This window comes from Gallus gallus, chromosome 6, assembly GCF_016699485.2.
Source record: "Gallus gallus isolate bGalGal1 chromosome 6, bGalGal1.mat.broiler.GRCg7b, whole genome shotgun sequence".
Classification (NCBI taxonomy): Eukaryota; Metazoa; Chordata; class Aves; order Galliformes; family Phasianidae; genus Gallus; species Gallus gallus.
In genome coordinates, this window is record NC_052537.1 from 9,665,194 (window position 1) to 9,678,786 (window position 13,593).

A 13,593-nucleotide genomic window follows, 5' to 3' on the forward strand; every position below is an offset into this window, starting at 1 on the left:
ATTAGATCCATGGGTCAGTGCAAGACCAGCCCATCTTTCTGCCAGTGTTTCTGCCCACAAGTTTAGGCTTCTGGATCTAGTTCCAAATTGTTCAATCTCCATTTATTTTCCTTCTGGCCATGTGGCTGTTTTGGTCTCTAGTAGCAACTGAAGACATTCATCAGGGCCACATTTCCCCAGCAATGTCGTTACCGACCTTTCTGCCCCCAAAATAAGTATTTTCAGACAGCTTCACCTATTATCTGTTCTTCTGAGAGCAGAATTCTTATGGATAAACACCACAGTACATTTGAGGCATATCTTATCATGTGTTCAATGGGTTTGTCTTCTTTTTATCTGATATGATTTTTACAGACTAGCACTTAGTTTTTTCCATAAAAGCTTATTACGGATCATGGGGCCAATACCATGTTCGAAGTTTCACTGAATAGCCAGAGGACATATTAGCCTGGTAGTCTCATCCTGTTTGCAAAATGAAGAATCACCATGTGAATGCTGGCTGAGATGACCCTTCAGGCATCTCAGAGCCAGTCAAGTGGGCCCCTGACGCCTGTTCTTTAGAAGGGAAAATAACCCTGATGTCATCTCAGGAGAAGAGGAAGCCCATCTCTGTGAGTCAAGCAAAGCATCTGTTGGAAAGCCATTGAGTTATCACTGTGGGGCTGGGGGTGACAGTCTGGGGAAAAGTGGCTACTCTCCATGTGGGGAAAAAATGAGTGAGTGTTCTGTTTAGAGATGGCCATCTCCTGAACTGTCCTTTGGTAGAACTCTAGGTTGAATATAGGTAAGTATGTTTGCTAAGGAGGAAGACAGAATGTTGTCTTTAAGGAAAAGATAATCTAATCATTGATGGATTTGACTAGATGATCTTAGTGGTCTTTTCCAGCTCTAATGATTCAAGACTGGTAACAATATTCTAAGTAATGAGAAGATCTGAGAAAGAGCAGTAAGAACAAGCTTTGGTCCTCTGTTTTATTTTATTGTGTTGTTAACACTTAATGTAGCTGGTTTTTGTTGGTTTGTTTTTTTGTTTGTTTTGTTTTTTTTAAGTGATAGATAATATTCTTCTATTAACCATTTTTGGAAAAATTTCCAAGATGTATGCACTTCACTATAAGAAGCCGTTTAGTTTTGTTCAGAGTATTTGATGGGTGCCTCTCAAAGTTGATGAATGATTTTAGTCTATTTACTAGTAATGGAAACCAAATAGCAGGAACATTCAACTTTCTCATCTTTGCAGCTGCCAAGAAATGCATTTTCTTACAGTTTGTGGTACACAAGTCCAGACACTGAAAAAATCAGATTTTGTTGTCTTAAAGCCTTAACTCACAAGTCAGTGTTCCAGTTTCTGTAGGTTTGTGTTGTTCTTGTAAAGCTGACACATCTGTTGCACTGTTTTTGATTTACCTTTGGGGTATTTCTGTCAGAATGGATAGACTGCAAACTGCCCTGTAGCTGAGGGAGACCTCAGCATGCTTAGTTTTTAGTAAGTTGCTATTACTTGTTTGTTATCACAGTGTAGGAACACCAGTCAAGCGTGTGAACCTCACTGTGCAATGTAGTATACACACATTCAATTTAAAAAACCGGGATCATCTCAGAGACCTGATGATCTGAGTGTTGGAGAGGAAAGCAAATAGTTAATCAGCATTGTATTTGTTGAAGACTACAGAAATACAAGGCAGTCAGAGACGTTTCTGAAGAATGGAACTTGAACTGGCATTAGTGAGAGGCGTTTTTCCAAAGTTGCTGTGTTTTGGGTTTGTTTTTCCACATAGACTAAAGGAATAAAACTTGACAGGATTTTTGCTGCTTTATGTCTGCTGCTTTTGTTTTTCTCAGGGGATGCATGGGATTATTCATATTTTCTTATGTCCATTCTAGATGGGATATACTCCCTTGCACGTTGGCTGCCACTACGGAAACATAAAGATTGTTAACTTCCTTCTGCAACATTCTGCAAAAATCAATGCCAAAACGAAGGTGAGTTTTCCGCCTCCGCTTCACTCATTCTTTGGAGGCAGCAAGTTTGCTGTGTCCACCACAGTCTTTCCCTTTCCTTGTACCTGCAGAACGGGTACACACCGCTGCACCAGGCTGCGCAGCAGGGGCACACCCACATCATCAACGTTCTGCTCCAGCACGGTGCGGCGCCCAACGAGCTCACTGTGGTAAGTGCCAAGAAGCCGCCACTCAGTCTCAGTCATCCCACCCTGCATAAAGCACTGTGTCCCTGCTGCATTTGAGCAAGGGAAATGGCAAAAAAATGTGACGAGGGGGAGGAAAAGAGCAGAGGAAGGCTATTCCGATCACCTGTGTCCTCCATTGTCTCTTTCAAAACGAGAACAGCAAACATCTGCACAATGTTTTTCATCCCATTTCGGTAGTCTTAAACTCTTATGGTTGTATATTTTACTACCCAAAATATATATCAGTCACCGACATGCAAACTTTTCTGTACTTTATTATGCTTTTTTCTCTACCTAACTAGCAATTTCTACACTTCTAGCGTTCAGCTTTTCATAGAATTTTTTCAATTGCTAGAATGGAAACACTGCCCTTGCCATCGCGAAGCGACTTGGCTACATTTCAGTCGTTGACACATTGAAGGTGGTGACAGAGGAGACCATGACTACAATTGTAAGTACAGTTTATTTCAGTAGTGGAAGGAAAGATTTTTCCTAAGCCAGCGTGTTCAACTTTGTTTAATTAAATATCTTGTGAGATTTTGGTCTAATTTCTACCTAGCTCCTTTTAGCACTATAAAGTAGATAATCTAAGTCAGACGTAGGCAGAAACCAAGCAGAAAATGGCGCTGTAAAGGGCTGGTCATAGCTGGCCTGTTTATAGCATACCTTATTGCACAAATAATATGAATGCAAACTGGTTCGTAGTGGAAAATGCATTCATAGAGGCTTCTTGAAAACTATAGCTGTTTCTCCCTTTTAAGAGCATGCAGTTTTCCAAGGGCATTATGTATACAGGGTGCTACTGGATCTAAGAGCAATTACTGAAAAATAAAAGTGATTGGAATTTACTTAGAAGCAGCTCTTTGCATTATTTCTGGTGGCTTCTGAAAGATGGCTTATGGTATCTTAGGCAAGCAGCCACAGTCAGCTTCTGCATCCCCAGCTGACGTATCCATGAACTCCACCTCATCTGTCGTGTCTCTCAAGAAGGCTTGCTGCATGTTAGCCAAAGGAGATTAAAGAAAATAGTCAGATAATGCCTATTAAAAAATAGCAATTACCAGAATTCAAGATATTTCTCAAAGATCTTTTGTTCACGTTATCTTTTGTTCAACGTTATGGCAAATTGCCTTATGAAGACTGTTCTCGTAAGATGCGGAGCCTCCATGAATGACCATAGAAGTAAAGCAAAAACATAGTGTTAAGAACATAAATTCAAATTCAAATAAATTCTAATTGACTTTTTCCTTTTTGTAACCTTTTTCTGCTTAAAAAGGGAGTCATATGCATGTATGTATTTTTAGGCATGTAGGAGATTGAAAACAGTTATTGTACGTTCCATGTTTTGTCATCACCCATTTGTGTGGTCTGTCAGTGCAAGCAGGTGATTGCAGTACATTTGAGATGACGAGCAATTTTTAGTTCAACTTAATGATCAGGCTGCAAATTCTTTTAGAGGAAATGTTAGATGCTAAAAAGCCTATACTACTATCTGTGTGTATCTACAGTGAAGACAAGCACAGAAATAATTTCCACAAAAACTGAAATATGCTGTTTATCAGTCACAAGTGTGTAATTGGCGGACTTTGGAAACCTAAACATGAAATCTGATTTGCAGCTGAGCATCTTAAAAGCTCACACAGCTATTTTTGGGGGCGTGTGGCTAAATAACTCCCAAGGGTAAGTTTAATGAAACCAGGATGAGCATAGCTAGTTTTACTGTGATTTATTATTCTTTACTGAAAGTCCATTTGTTCCTGAAAAAAAGTCCTGTGATTTTGCTAGCTTAACTGCCATGAGTTAAAAACCTAAAAAGAAAATACCACAAAATTTAACTCTAAAGCTTTTTATTGGTTTTGTGATGTTTGAGCATATGGGCAATCTTCTGCTATTTCAAGGAATGGCAGTGGCTCAAGAAAGGTGAACTGTAACATGAGTAGTTATGAGGCAAGAGAAAACCCCAAATATTTGTAAATAGGCAAAGATAGGAAAGTTGTTTTGACCTGAACTTGTTAATGATTTCTTATTTGTATATGAAGAATGAGAAGTGATAGTGATTAAAAACACAAACAAGGGCACATTTAGGGTCCTACACATGGGGAGGAATAACTGTATGCATCAGTATGGTTTCAGGGCTGACCTGCTAGAAAGGAGCTCTGTGGAGCAGAGCCTGGGTATCCTGATGGGCAGCAGGTTGATCACAAGCCAGCAGTGTGCCCTTGTAGCTGAGAAGGCTAACGGTAGTGCCTGGAGTGCCTTAAAAAGCATGTGGCCAGCAAGTTGAGGGTGGTGATGCTGGTGAGGCCACATCTGGAGTGCTGTGTCCAGTTCTGGGCTTCTTGGGTCAAGGAAGACACAGGGATCTCATAGAGTCAAGCAGAGGGCCACAGCAGATGATTTAGGGGCCTGGAGCATCTCCCTTATGAGGAAAGGCTGAGACCTGGGACTATACAGCCTGGAGAAGAGAAGACTAAGAGGGTATCTTATCAATGCTCATAAATATTTGAAGGACAGGAGTCAAGTGGATGGTGCCAGACTCTTTTCAGTGGTGCCTAGAGACAAGGGGCAATGGGCACAAACTGGAACACAGAAGGTACTATATGAATGCAAGGAAAAACTTCCTTACTGTGAGGGTAACAAAGCACTGGAACAGGCTGCCCAAAGAGGTGGTGGAGTCTCCTCTGGAGATATTCAAAACCCTCCTGTGTGCTTTCCTGTTCAACTTACCCTAGGGAACCTGCTTTAGCAGGGGTTGGGAGTACTTTGTTGTTATTTTTTGAACTCCACTCCATGAACTCTAACTCTGGAGCGTCTCCTGCATGACCTAAAACTTTACCTAAGTGCTTGTTGCACTCTGCCCCAGCTGGGAGGGCACAATGTACATGGCTGTATATTTTGTAGGATATGCAGGCATTCTAGGAGCAGCTTTCAGTTATTCAGGATATCTTTTTTCTGATTTTAATTTTTTTTTCCATATTGATCATTGAACCTGAATCAACATAAATATCATGATGAAAATCAACTGCTTCTGAGTGTCTTTGAAGCACAAATTCTTTAAAGGGTATTATTTAGCCTGCATGTAGTTACAGTTGTTTTCACTTGTGGGAAAAACACAATTCTTGTTGAGGCATCTCTGAAAAATTTCACATAGAATAAGCTTGCTCTCAACTTACAACACGGTTGGACTTGATCATCTTAAGGGTCTTTTCCAACCTACAAAATTCCACAGTTCTATGTTTTTTTTCTGCTGAAAAAGGAGAAACACATCCCTCAGAATGAACATGAGTATAGTTTAAATACAGATTACACATTCCTGCTTAAAATTGAGATGACTTGTCAGAGAGTTCTTATAAATACGCTTGACTTGCTTGAAGGTAATATTCCTTATTTCTGTATTATTTCAGTATAGTCTTCTTCAATGTGTAGTTAGATTCAGCTATGGAAATCAAGGGAATAAAAACTTGAAAAGAATCAAAACAAGTTTTGCTGAATGTAGAAAAAATACACCCTGAAATGTTTTTTTTTTCTTTGACAGACTGTTACAGAAAAGCACAAAATGAATGTACCTGAAACCATGAATGAAGTTCTTGATATGTCCGACGATGAAGGTATTAAATAATAAAAAACCTTCTCAATTACTTTTCAGTCTGTTGTTGTAAGAAGTGTTTTTTGTTGTTTTATTTTTAAGTACTAGTTGGATACGGTCTTACATTATTACTTATGGTCATACATTATTGTTTTATGTTGATTTATTGACTCAATGATAGTCTCTGCTTTTATTTAATTATTTTGTTTATTTAAATCATGCAGTTCGTAAAGCCAATGCCCCTGAAATACTCAGTGATGCTGAATATTTGTCAGATGTTGAAGAAGGTATTTGTACATTTTTGTGTTGCAGTGATATTTAACTTAAGCCTCTTCCTTTTACTGTGCCTTACTGGAAATTAATCCTTTCAGATAATCTTCTTATCCTACTAACAATAACTTCTGCTTTACAGTTAAGAACGCTTTCAAAAACTCCTTGAGCTGTTAATGATAATTCTCTAATTTTTTTCCTGAACGCCTTACTACTAATTTCTAAATGAAATTACCTCCACTTTTCCTGGAATAGTCCTTTTGCCGCTGCTTCTATAAAGTGGAGAATTGGTTTACTATTGCAACTGGAAAATATCAGACAAAAGGGTAAAATATCAAAATACTTAAAAAGAAATAGCTGATAGTGAAAGTGAAGGACAAAAGGATGGGTGGGTTTTTTGTTTTTTAAATTCTTCTGTGTGTTCAGCTATGGAATGATCGATTTACACTGATTGCCAACCCTTAGCCTGGAAAGAAGTATTTTTAGGATTTAAAACAAAACTGTATTTTAATCATGATCTTCAGTAAAACCACGTTGGATTACTTCTGTCCTAAGTAAAGGGGATGCTGCGCTGATCTCAGCATGTTGTGTTTCTTGGGATTAAGGATGTGCTCTTGTAGCTGGGATTTCTGTATTCTGTATCATTCTTCAAGGTGATGTGCAGTCTGTGAGTGGGGCAGTAAGCCATGTCTTCTCAGTGTCTCTGGATTAGATTTATCAGCTATTGACACCAGCAGCTTGCCCATCACAGCTCATTCCTTGGTGTCTGGCTGGGCTGACACAGTTTCAGTGGTCTGTTAAGTATCTAAAACTCATTTGGTAACTGCTTCCCTCCCAACCACCGTCCCCTGCTAGGTCAGACCTTGTGTGGTGTGGACATGCAGGAGCCTGTGTGAGTCCCACCAGGAACTGCAGGTTTCCAGAGATCACAGTGGGATTTGGATTCCCACGTCACGCTCAGAAACAGGAAGGTCTTGTGTTGAGGAAGGGAATGACGGCAGTGCCCTGGAGCCTTTATGCGTGTCCCTGGTCACTTGCACTAGAGCTGCAGATTTTCCTTTTCTAGTGGGGAGAGAAGTGACTGGGTCCAGTTAGCTTGTGGCTGTGTAGTCAGCCTCTTTCCTTGTGCCCAGCGATGTTTACGTGTTTATAGCACTTAAGCGGTGTAAAAGCTGTTAGAGAAGCTCATTGTGTGCAGCTCTTGTTTAATTCATTCACTGAAGCTTTTGTTTTGTTTTCAGTTTGTCACTGTTCCTATATTTGCATTCTCAAATAGATCATGTTCTTACCGTGCACCTGTGTTTTCCAAGTAACTCTTCTGGGCTATTGTACTGCTCAAAATACTGCACTGTTGTAACTGGCTGGAATGCAGATGCCTAATAGAGTTAGTTAATAGAGCAGCAACAGCTGCCTTAGCCCATGGCACAGCATGAGGTTTGCTGCAGATGAGAAACGCCTGTGTAGGGTCAGAATATTAGATCCAAGATGTTAAATGTGTCCTTAATGTATGGAATCACTTCTTATGGCCAAATGCAAAGCTGAAGGGAAGTGAGAGATCCGTTGGAGGTTTTTATAGTCACAAACTCTCACTTTGGGGAAAAACAAATAAATACTAAGTATATGGGTAATATAATCAATTCCTTACCTAAAGAGTGTATTATGCCACCATGCTGTTATTAGGGGAGCTAAGAGGCTGGCTTACACGTAACAAGGTTGTTTTCAAAGCCTATTGCTCAACTGGAGCTTTCAAATCAGATAATAGGTATTTTATTAATCCACGCTAGAGCACTGCAGCACGCAAAGAAGGTGGGGAATTACAGGCTTTGAGGCGGTAACCACTGTCCTGTCTCTTTCTTCTGCCTTGTGCATCCCAGAAGACAGGATATTGATGCCCTTTCCTGCAACTGCTGGGTGCTGACAGAGTGTTCCATGTACAAAGCGCTTCAGGGTGGTAACAAATCTCATAGCCAGGGAATAGGTTTCCAGATGAGAGATGGACGCAAATGTATGTCCCAAACCTCAGCTCTCCCTCACTTAACATTCAGGTCAGCTGAACTATTTAGTGCAAAATTTGCCCCATGATCTCTCAGCATGCAGAAAACCTCAAGGTTTATCTCCTAAGACCAATTGAAGGCTTGAAACTGAAAGTACTCTCAGAGCTCAGAGACAAGTGTGTCAGGGAACTGCTTCCTTCTATTTGCTGCTTGCTGTGTCTACTAAACAAGTACTCAAAAACGGTGTCATTTCCCTGCAGTGGAGAGTTTGGTTTGCAGTTGGCCCAAATGAGAGGGGACTCATTTTCCTATACTGCTCTGGAAAGTATGGCCAAATGAGGTTACGTGCTGGGAAACCGCTTTACTACAAAAGAGAAATGGCCAAAATAAAAACCCAGCAATAGTTTAAGTGTTGAAAATTTAGAAGGCACACGGAGTGCTGAGCTTTCATTTTTTTTTAATTTTTATTCGGTCTTCAGTAGGTAACTCTTTTTTGGTGTAAATAAGGACACTGTTTTAAACCCATTTAATGGATATTCCGCTCTCCGTAGGAGTAAGTATCGTGCTAATCGATCTCTGGCAGATTAGGCAGGTGCCCGAGGAGGAAGTGAGAGCACACAGCCTGATCCGTGAGCAGGTGCTGGGTTACAGAAATGAGTGCCTTTAAGACAGGTCAGGACATTCTCAGGAATTAAAGTCTGTCAGAGCGACACAGGAGGGATGAATTTATTCCATTTTTACACTCGAGTTTTCTGAGACTGCCTCGATACACTTTTCACAGATCAGCAAAAGTTTCAGTGGTTTGATCCTGGCTTTTCTTCAAAACCGTGGCTACAACCAGAAGCATCCTGCTCTGCCCCGGGGCTCTACCTCTTCTGCCACCACACAACTCTGGACAGGCGGTGACGAGGGAGTGGCAAAAGCAAAGCCCATGACAAATGTCTGTTTGGATCCCAAGCTATGATTAAACGTGGCTTGGGACAAGCCACATGATCCCTTCGCTGCTGCTGCCAGAGAGCCATGTTTGTCCCTGGCCTCTAAAAAGAGCTCTGGCGCTGTGGTTTTGCAGTTCTCAGCTATATGAGACGGGCTCTGAGGAATCAGAAAAATGGGGAAAGCCTGGGAATAGATGGCAAAGGTGATCAGAGATACGGAAAAGCTTCTAGGGAAGAAGGGAGTAAAGAGAGTAAGATTATCTATCAGAGAAGAAAATCTCGAGGGATGAGATAGAACATGTGAGGTAGTGGGTGGCAAAGGGAGTGGTGAGTGGGCTGCTTTCTGTGTTCCCTGAAGTCCACAAACAGGATGCACAGGTGAGACCAGCGAGGTGTAGGTTCAGCCTAAGTAAAAGGGACTACTCTTAGTGCAAGAGCTGCTTGCAGCACGAGACCCCCTGCACACGTCCTTGCTTTGGGGAATGCAAGAAGTCTATGCAAGTTCAAAGTGTAAATGGAATGATTAAAAAAAAAAAGCCTTTTGTGACGATACCAACGTCTCTCAAAAAAATCTGTGTTCACACTACCTGCTGGCTTGAGAAGTGTCCTGGAGGACTTCCACCCTGTCATCTTCTTCACTTCTGTGAAGTTTGCCTGCCGTCAGAGCAGGATGGTCTTGGACAGATTGACCTTTGCTTTGACCTGTGGCTGCCATTTGTCCGTGGTTTTGAATGGATTCCTAGACTGCCCATGGCTGTTTGCCTGCTGTTTACAGGAGCACCTTGCTTCAGCACAGCAGATGGAAGAGGAAAGCACAAGGGAAGGACAGCAACTGTAATAAAGCAATGCAATATTCTCTTTTTTTTTCCCCTTGTTTTTATTAATGCCTCACTTCTTGGGCATTTCTAAATAGCGTTCGTGTCCCACTTTGTCTGTGGGACATCTGTGCGGTACAGCGTGCCGCAGCGCTCCATGCTCGCTTCCCAAAAGGAGGAGGATGAGGCTGCGGCACCCAACTCAGCAGAGCGGGACTGCTGAACCGTGCACCACCCATTCCGCTGGAGCCTCCCACGATCACCCCACAACGCGTGGAATCCTTTGAAAGAACCACTCCTAGCTGCAGCTTTTCCTTTGATGAGCGCTTCATCAGAGCCATCCAGCTGGCTGCAGAGCTGCCTAACACCTCACGCCTTCTGCAGCCCAACCGGCAGACTCGTTCTATCGCTCCCCACTTTGCCTTCGACAACCGACGCTCCCAAAAAGTGCTTCGTGTCAACGGCACGGCTTTCGTCTCTACACGTAGAAAGGGCGGGAGCTTCCAAATGCTACCGCTCTGTCTATTACCGCTTAGAGCCGCCTCCGGTCCTCTCTCGGCCCGGCCCCGGAGGCTCTCCGTGCGGCAGCGCTCACCTGGCGGCCGCTCCCCGAGCACATGTGGAGCGGTGCGGCCCGGCCCCGGGCGCGGGAGGCGGCCCCGGGAGGGCGGGCGGAGCGCTGCGCCCTTCCCCACCGCCCCGCGCTCCCGCTCGGCCCCGGTATCGAATTACAGCAAAACTACACCCTCGCAGCACCCCGATTTACATACAAATAGCTCGAGTGCCTGCATTTATGTCACCAGTCAAGGGGCTTGCCAAGGGGAGGCTGTAATCCAATCAGCAGAAGCTTTAAAGGGATGTCTGCAGAGTGATTAAAAAGGGATTTTTTTATTTTTTTTTTTATTTTTTAACTGTAGTCATTACTTTTCGTTTTGTTTCATGTTTGAAAGAAGTTTGATCCGAATCGAGAGGACAAAGATGCACATGTCCTAAAATACGTACGAAGAGATCAGGATGTTAAGAAGATCTCGGTTGTTGTGTGGAAAGCGAATATGACCCCCAGGGATTAGTTTGCTGGTGCTGGTTTGGAGATTAACTCTAAATCACTGCTTAAGGACTAATAGGACTAATAGGAATTCTTGGAAACACCAGGGAAAAACCTTATAGACCAGGCTGGTGGAAATGGCTTTCCAAAACAGTAAGACCTTTTTAAAGTTTAACTTAATCTATAATGTTCGTGTTTGTGTTTTGGGTGGGTTTTTCTTTCCTCATGTTTCGCGGTTCGCGACGACTACTTTAGCTTTAAAACCCTTGCTTAAAATAAGCGTTGTTGTCGGGTTGGAGGAGAAAGTAGCTGTGTTTGTTTGCCGTTCGCGGAGCAGTGGCCGAAGGGGTATTTTTAGACCCGATTGTCGGTTTGAAGCAGCGCTCGCGGTGGTTTCCTGAGCGAAGTGAATGGAAAGTCGCGTAGCGCCGTGAATGGGACTGGGGACGGATTGGGCGCTCGGAGCCCGAGCTTTGGAACCCGCTGCGAAAGTTCTCTGCTGGGCAATTGTACGCGCCTGAGACGCATTCACAACAAAGGGAGGGTGCAAGCGTAGGCAAATAACGAGCTGCAGGAAGCTCTCTGCTCCGTGTTCTAAAGGGAACGGGGAAAACCTCTTTCCACCGCAGAAGGCATATTTTGGACTTGCTGTGTCAATGCAAGAATGTAGTTTTTGCATGATGTAATGGTATGCAAATGCGCCCAGGGAGAGGGAGCTGCTCCATTAACCCTTTGCGGCATCCGCCCTCCTCCCCCAAGACATAGCTTTCCTTACCTCTGTTTTTCTAAAACACGAATCTGCTTCTCGGCTGGCGGCGGTGCTTGTGTGAACGTGGGCTGCCTGATAGCTGGCGTGCTGGGAGGGCCTGCTGGGTTAAGGCTTTGTTCTGCTCCCACGGATGGACGTCTTGCTGTGCCAGGCAGAGATTGGGTGCAGAGCTCGTCTCACCTGGGCAACGTGAGCCAGGGCCTGGGGAGCACTTCGTTAAAAAAATAGAAGTTCCCTCTTGCATTCAAACTTGGAAAAGTTACTGAGAAATACCAAGGGCGGAGGGTAGGCCTCTTCAGTTGCTCAGCATCCGTTCACATTCCTGCACAGTTCAGTACTGACGGGCAAGCGGGCAGCTCTTCACAGCTGGTTTCTTACATTGTCCAGAGACCCAACTTTGTCAGCTCGGGCCTTTTGGTAAGGAAAGCAGAAGTGAGTGGAATGGTTCAAAGTACGGAAGATCCCTTTAGCTGGCTTAAACAATTGGGCAAAAGTCATCCCTTGTATAACTTCATTGGATTTATGTCAACGCGCAGATTTGCCTCTTACTTTTGCCCCCAATAAAATTATTTTCTCAGGCCCATTCAGAGGGCGGATAATTGACAGTCTGCACAGAAGGAGCCTTAGGGAAAGTGGGCTTGATGGGATTGCTTACTTCCTGGCAAGCACAGGAGGGTGTTATAAATTAGTAAGCGCACAAACATTTATGAGACAAGCAGCTGCTGATTTCAGCTTGGCTTTTCTTCTGGCAGGTGAGGATGCAATGACAGGTGACACGGACAAGTATCTCGGACCCCAGGATCTAAAAGAGTTGGGCGATGATTCTTTGCCTGCTGAAGGCTACATGGGCTTTAGCCTGGGAGCCCGCTCTGCCAGGTATTGTATATGCTGTTTCTTGTGTTTGTGTGTCACCACAGTGACAAGTTCTTACCAACCAAGCACTCTCTATCACATAAAGCTGGAGTCTATTTTGAAACGAAGCAGACGGGGTGTATTTCCGTGTTATGATAATACTGAGCCTTTGAAGCATATGTTCATTGCTGTTTTATTTCACAATCCTTATTCATGTTGGCTTCTTATGGCAATGATACAGAAAACTAACTTCATTTTTTCTGGTATCTACTCATTCTCTGAGTATCTCCAAGGCCTCTCCTCACTGCGAGTTTCCTACTGGTCTGGAAACTGATCTAGCACTACCACCAATACTTGAGTTCTCCTCACTGCTGACCCTCAGACTGGTGCTCATGTTTGAGTATACCTTGATGGACTCATTTAGCCAAAGAATGTAAATGCCAGAAAAATTGAATTAAATCATTTTGCTGTTTTGGTGCTTTTATTTCTTTAAAGGTGCCAGTAAATAAGCAGACAGGTAGTCAATATTAAAGAAAGTTGGTCCCAATATTTAAAGAAAGATAAGGTGAGGTGAACCCTAAATTTGATGTCAGGTTTCTTTTGACTAAGAAACAATGTTGCGTAAAACAGGCCAAAGTTTCCGTGAACAGGATAAAACATTGTAGAGTTAACATAACATCTGACTACTGTTGATTCAAACTCACGTGTTTGTAGATCAACATTTTAGGTTTCTTCTTTGAATCTTGCTAGAGCCTGCACTATGCATTGCTCAAAACAAGTAAAGCTGTATGAGGAGAGATTACTTCCATAGCTGTGGATTTGCAGTGTGTTTACTGACAGTTGGATTGTAGCAAAGCTAATAATTAAACCTCATATGCTGAAGCCCTGAGGACTTTTTCCTGTACTGTAGTTTAAAGATCTGCTTTAAAAAGTGAGTTCATTGTCTAACAGTGAATGGCAACTCCCATAAGGTAAAGCCTGGATGTCTGCTCCTCAAGTCTTGTTTGTTATGGTTACATTAGAAATGCAAGCATGCCTTGCAAATTTGCTCTTTAGTAATACCCAGCCATGTTTTGCTTCACTTCCAATTTTTAGGTAAGTTAATAAGAATTTTTGTGACAATACATTCACAGAGAAT

General features: G+C 42.8%; 1 protein-coding gene across 15 annotated transcripts in view; it reads left to right on the top strand.

Moving 5' to 3' along the window:
• ANK3 (ankyrin 3) overlaps positions 1-13,593 on the top strand; it is a 344,913-nt gene that overhangs the window by 257,666 nt on the left and 73,654 nt on the right. For 13 of the 15 annotated variants that reach the window (XM_040702299.2, XM_040702301.2, XM_040702300.2 and 10 more), the window contains 6 exons: positions 1,885-1,983; positions 2,073-2,171; positions 2,545-2,640; positions 5,725-5,797; positions 6,000-6,062; positions 12,356-12,479. In XM_040702299.2, the coding sequence (XP_040558233.1) occupies positions 1,885-1,983; positions 2,073-2,171; positions 2,545-2,640; positions 5,725-5,797; positions 6,000-6,062; positions 12,356-12,479 (554 nt within the window). Of the gene's footprint in view, positions 1-1,884; positions 1,984-2,072; positions 2,172-2,544; positions 2,641-5,724; positions 5,798-5,999; positions 6,063-10,553; positions 10,988-12,355; positions 12,480-13,593 lie in introns of those variants that run through there. The other 2 variants (XM_040702304.1, XM_040702305.2) reach the window with 1 other exon arrangement.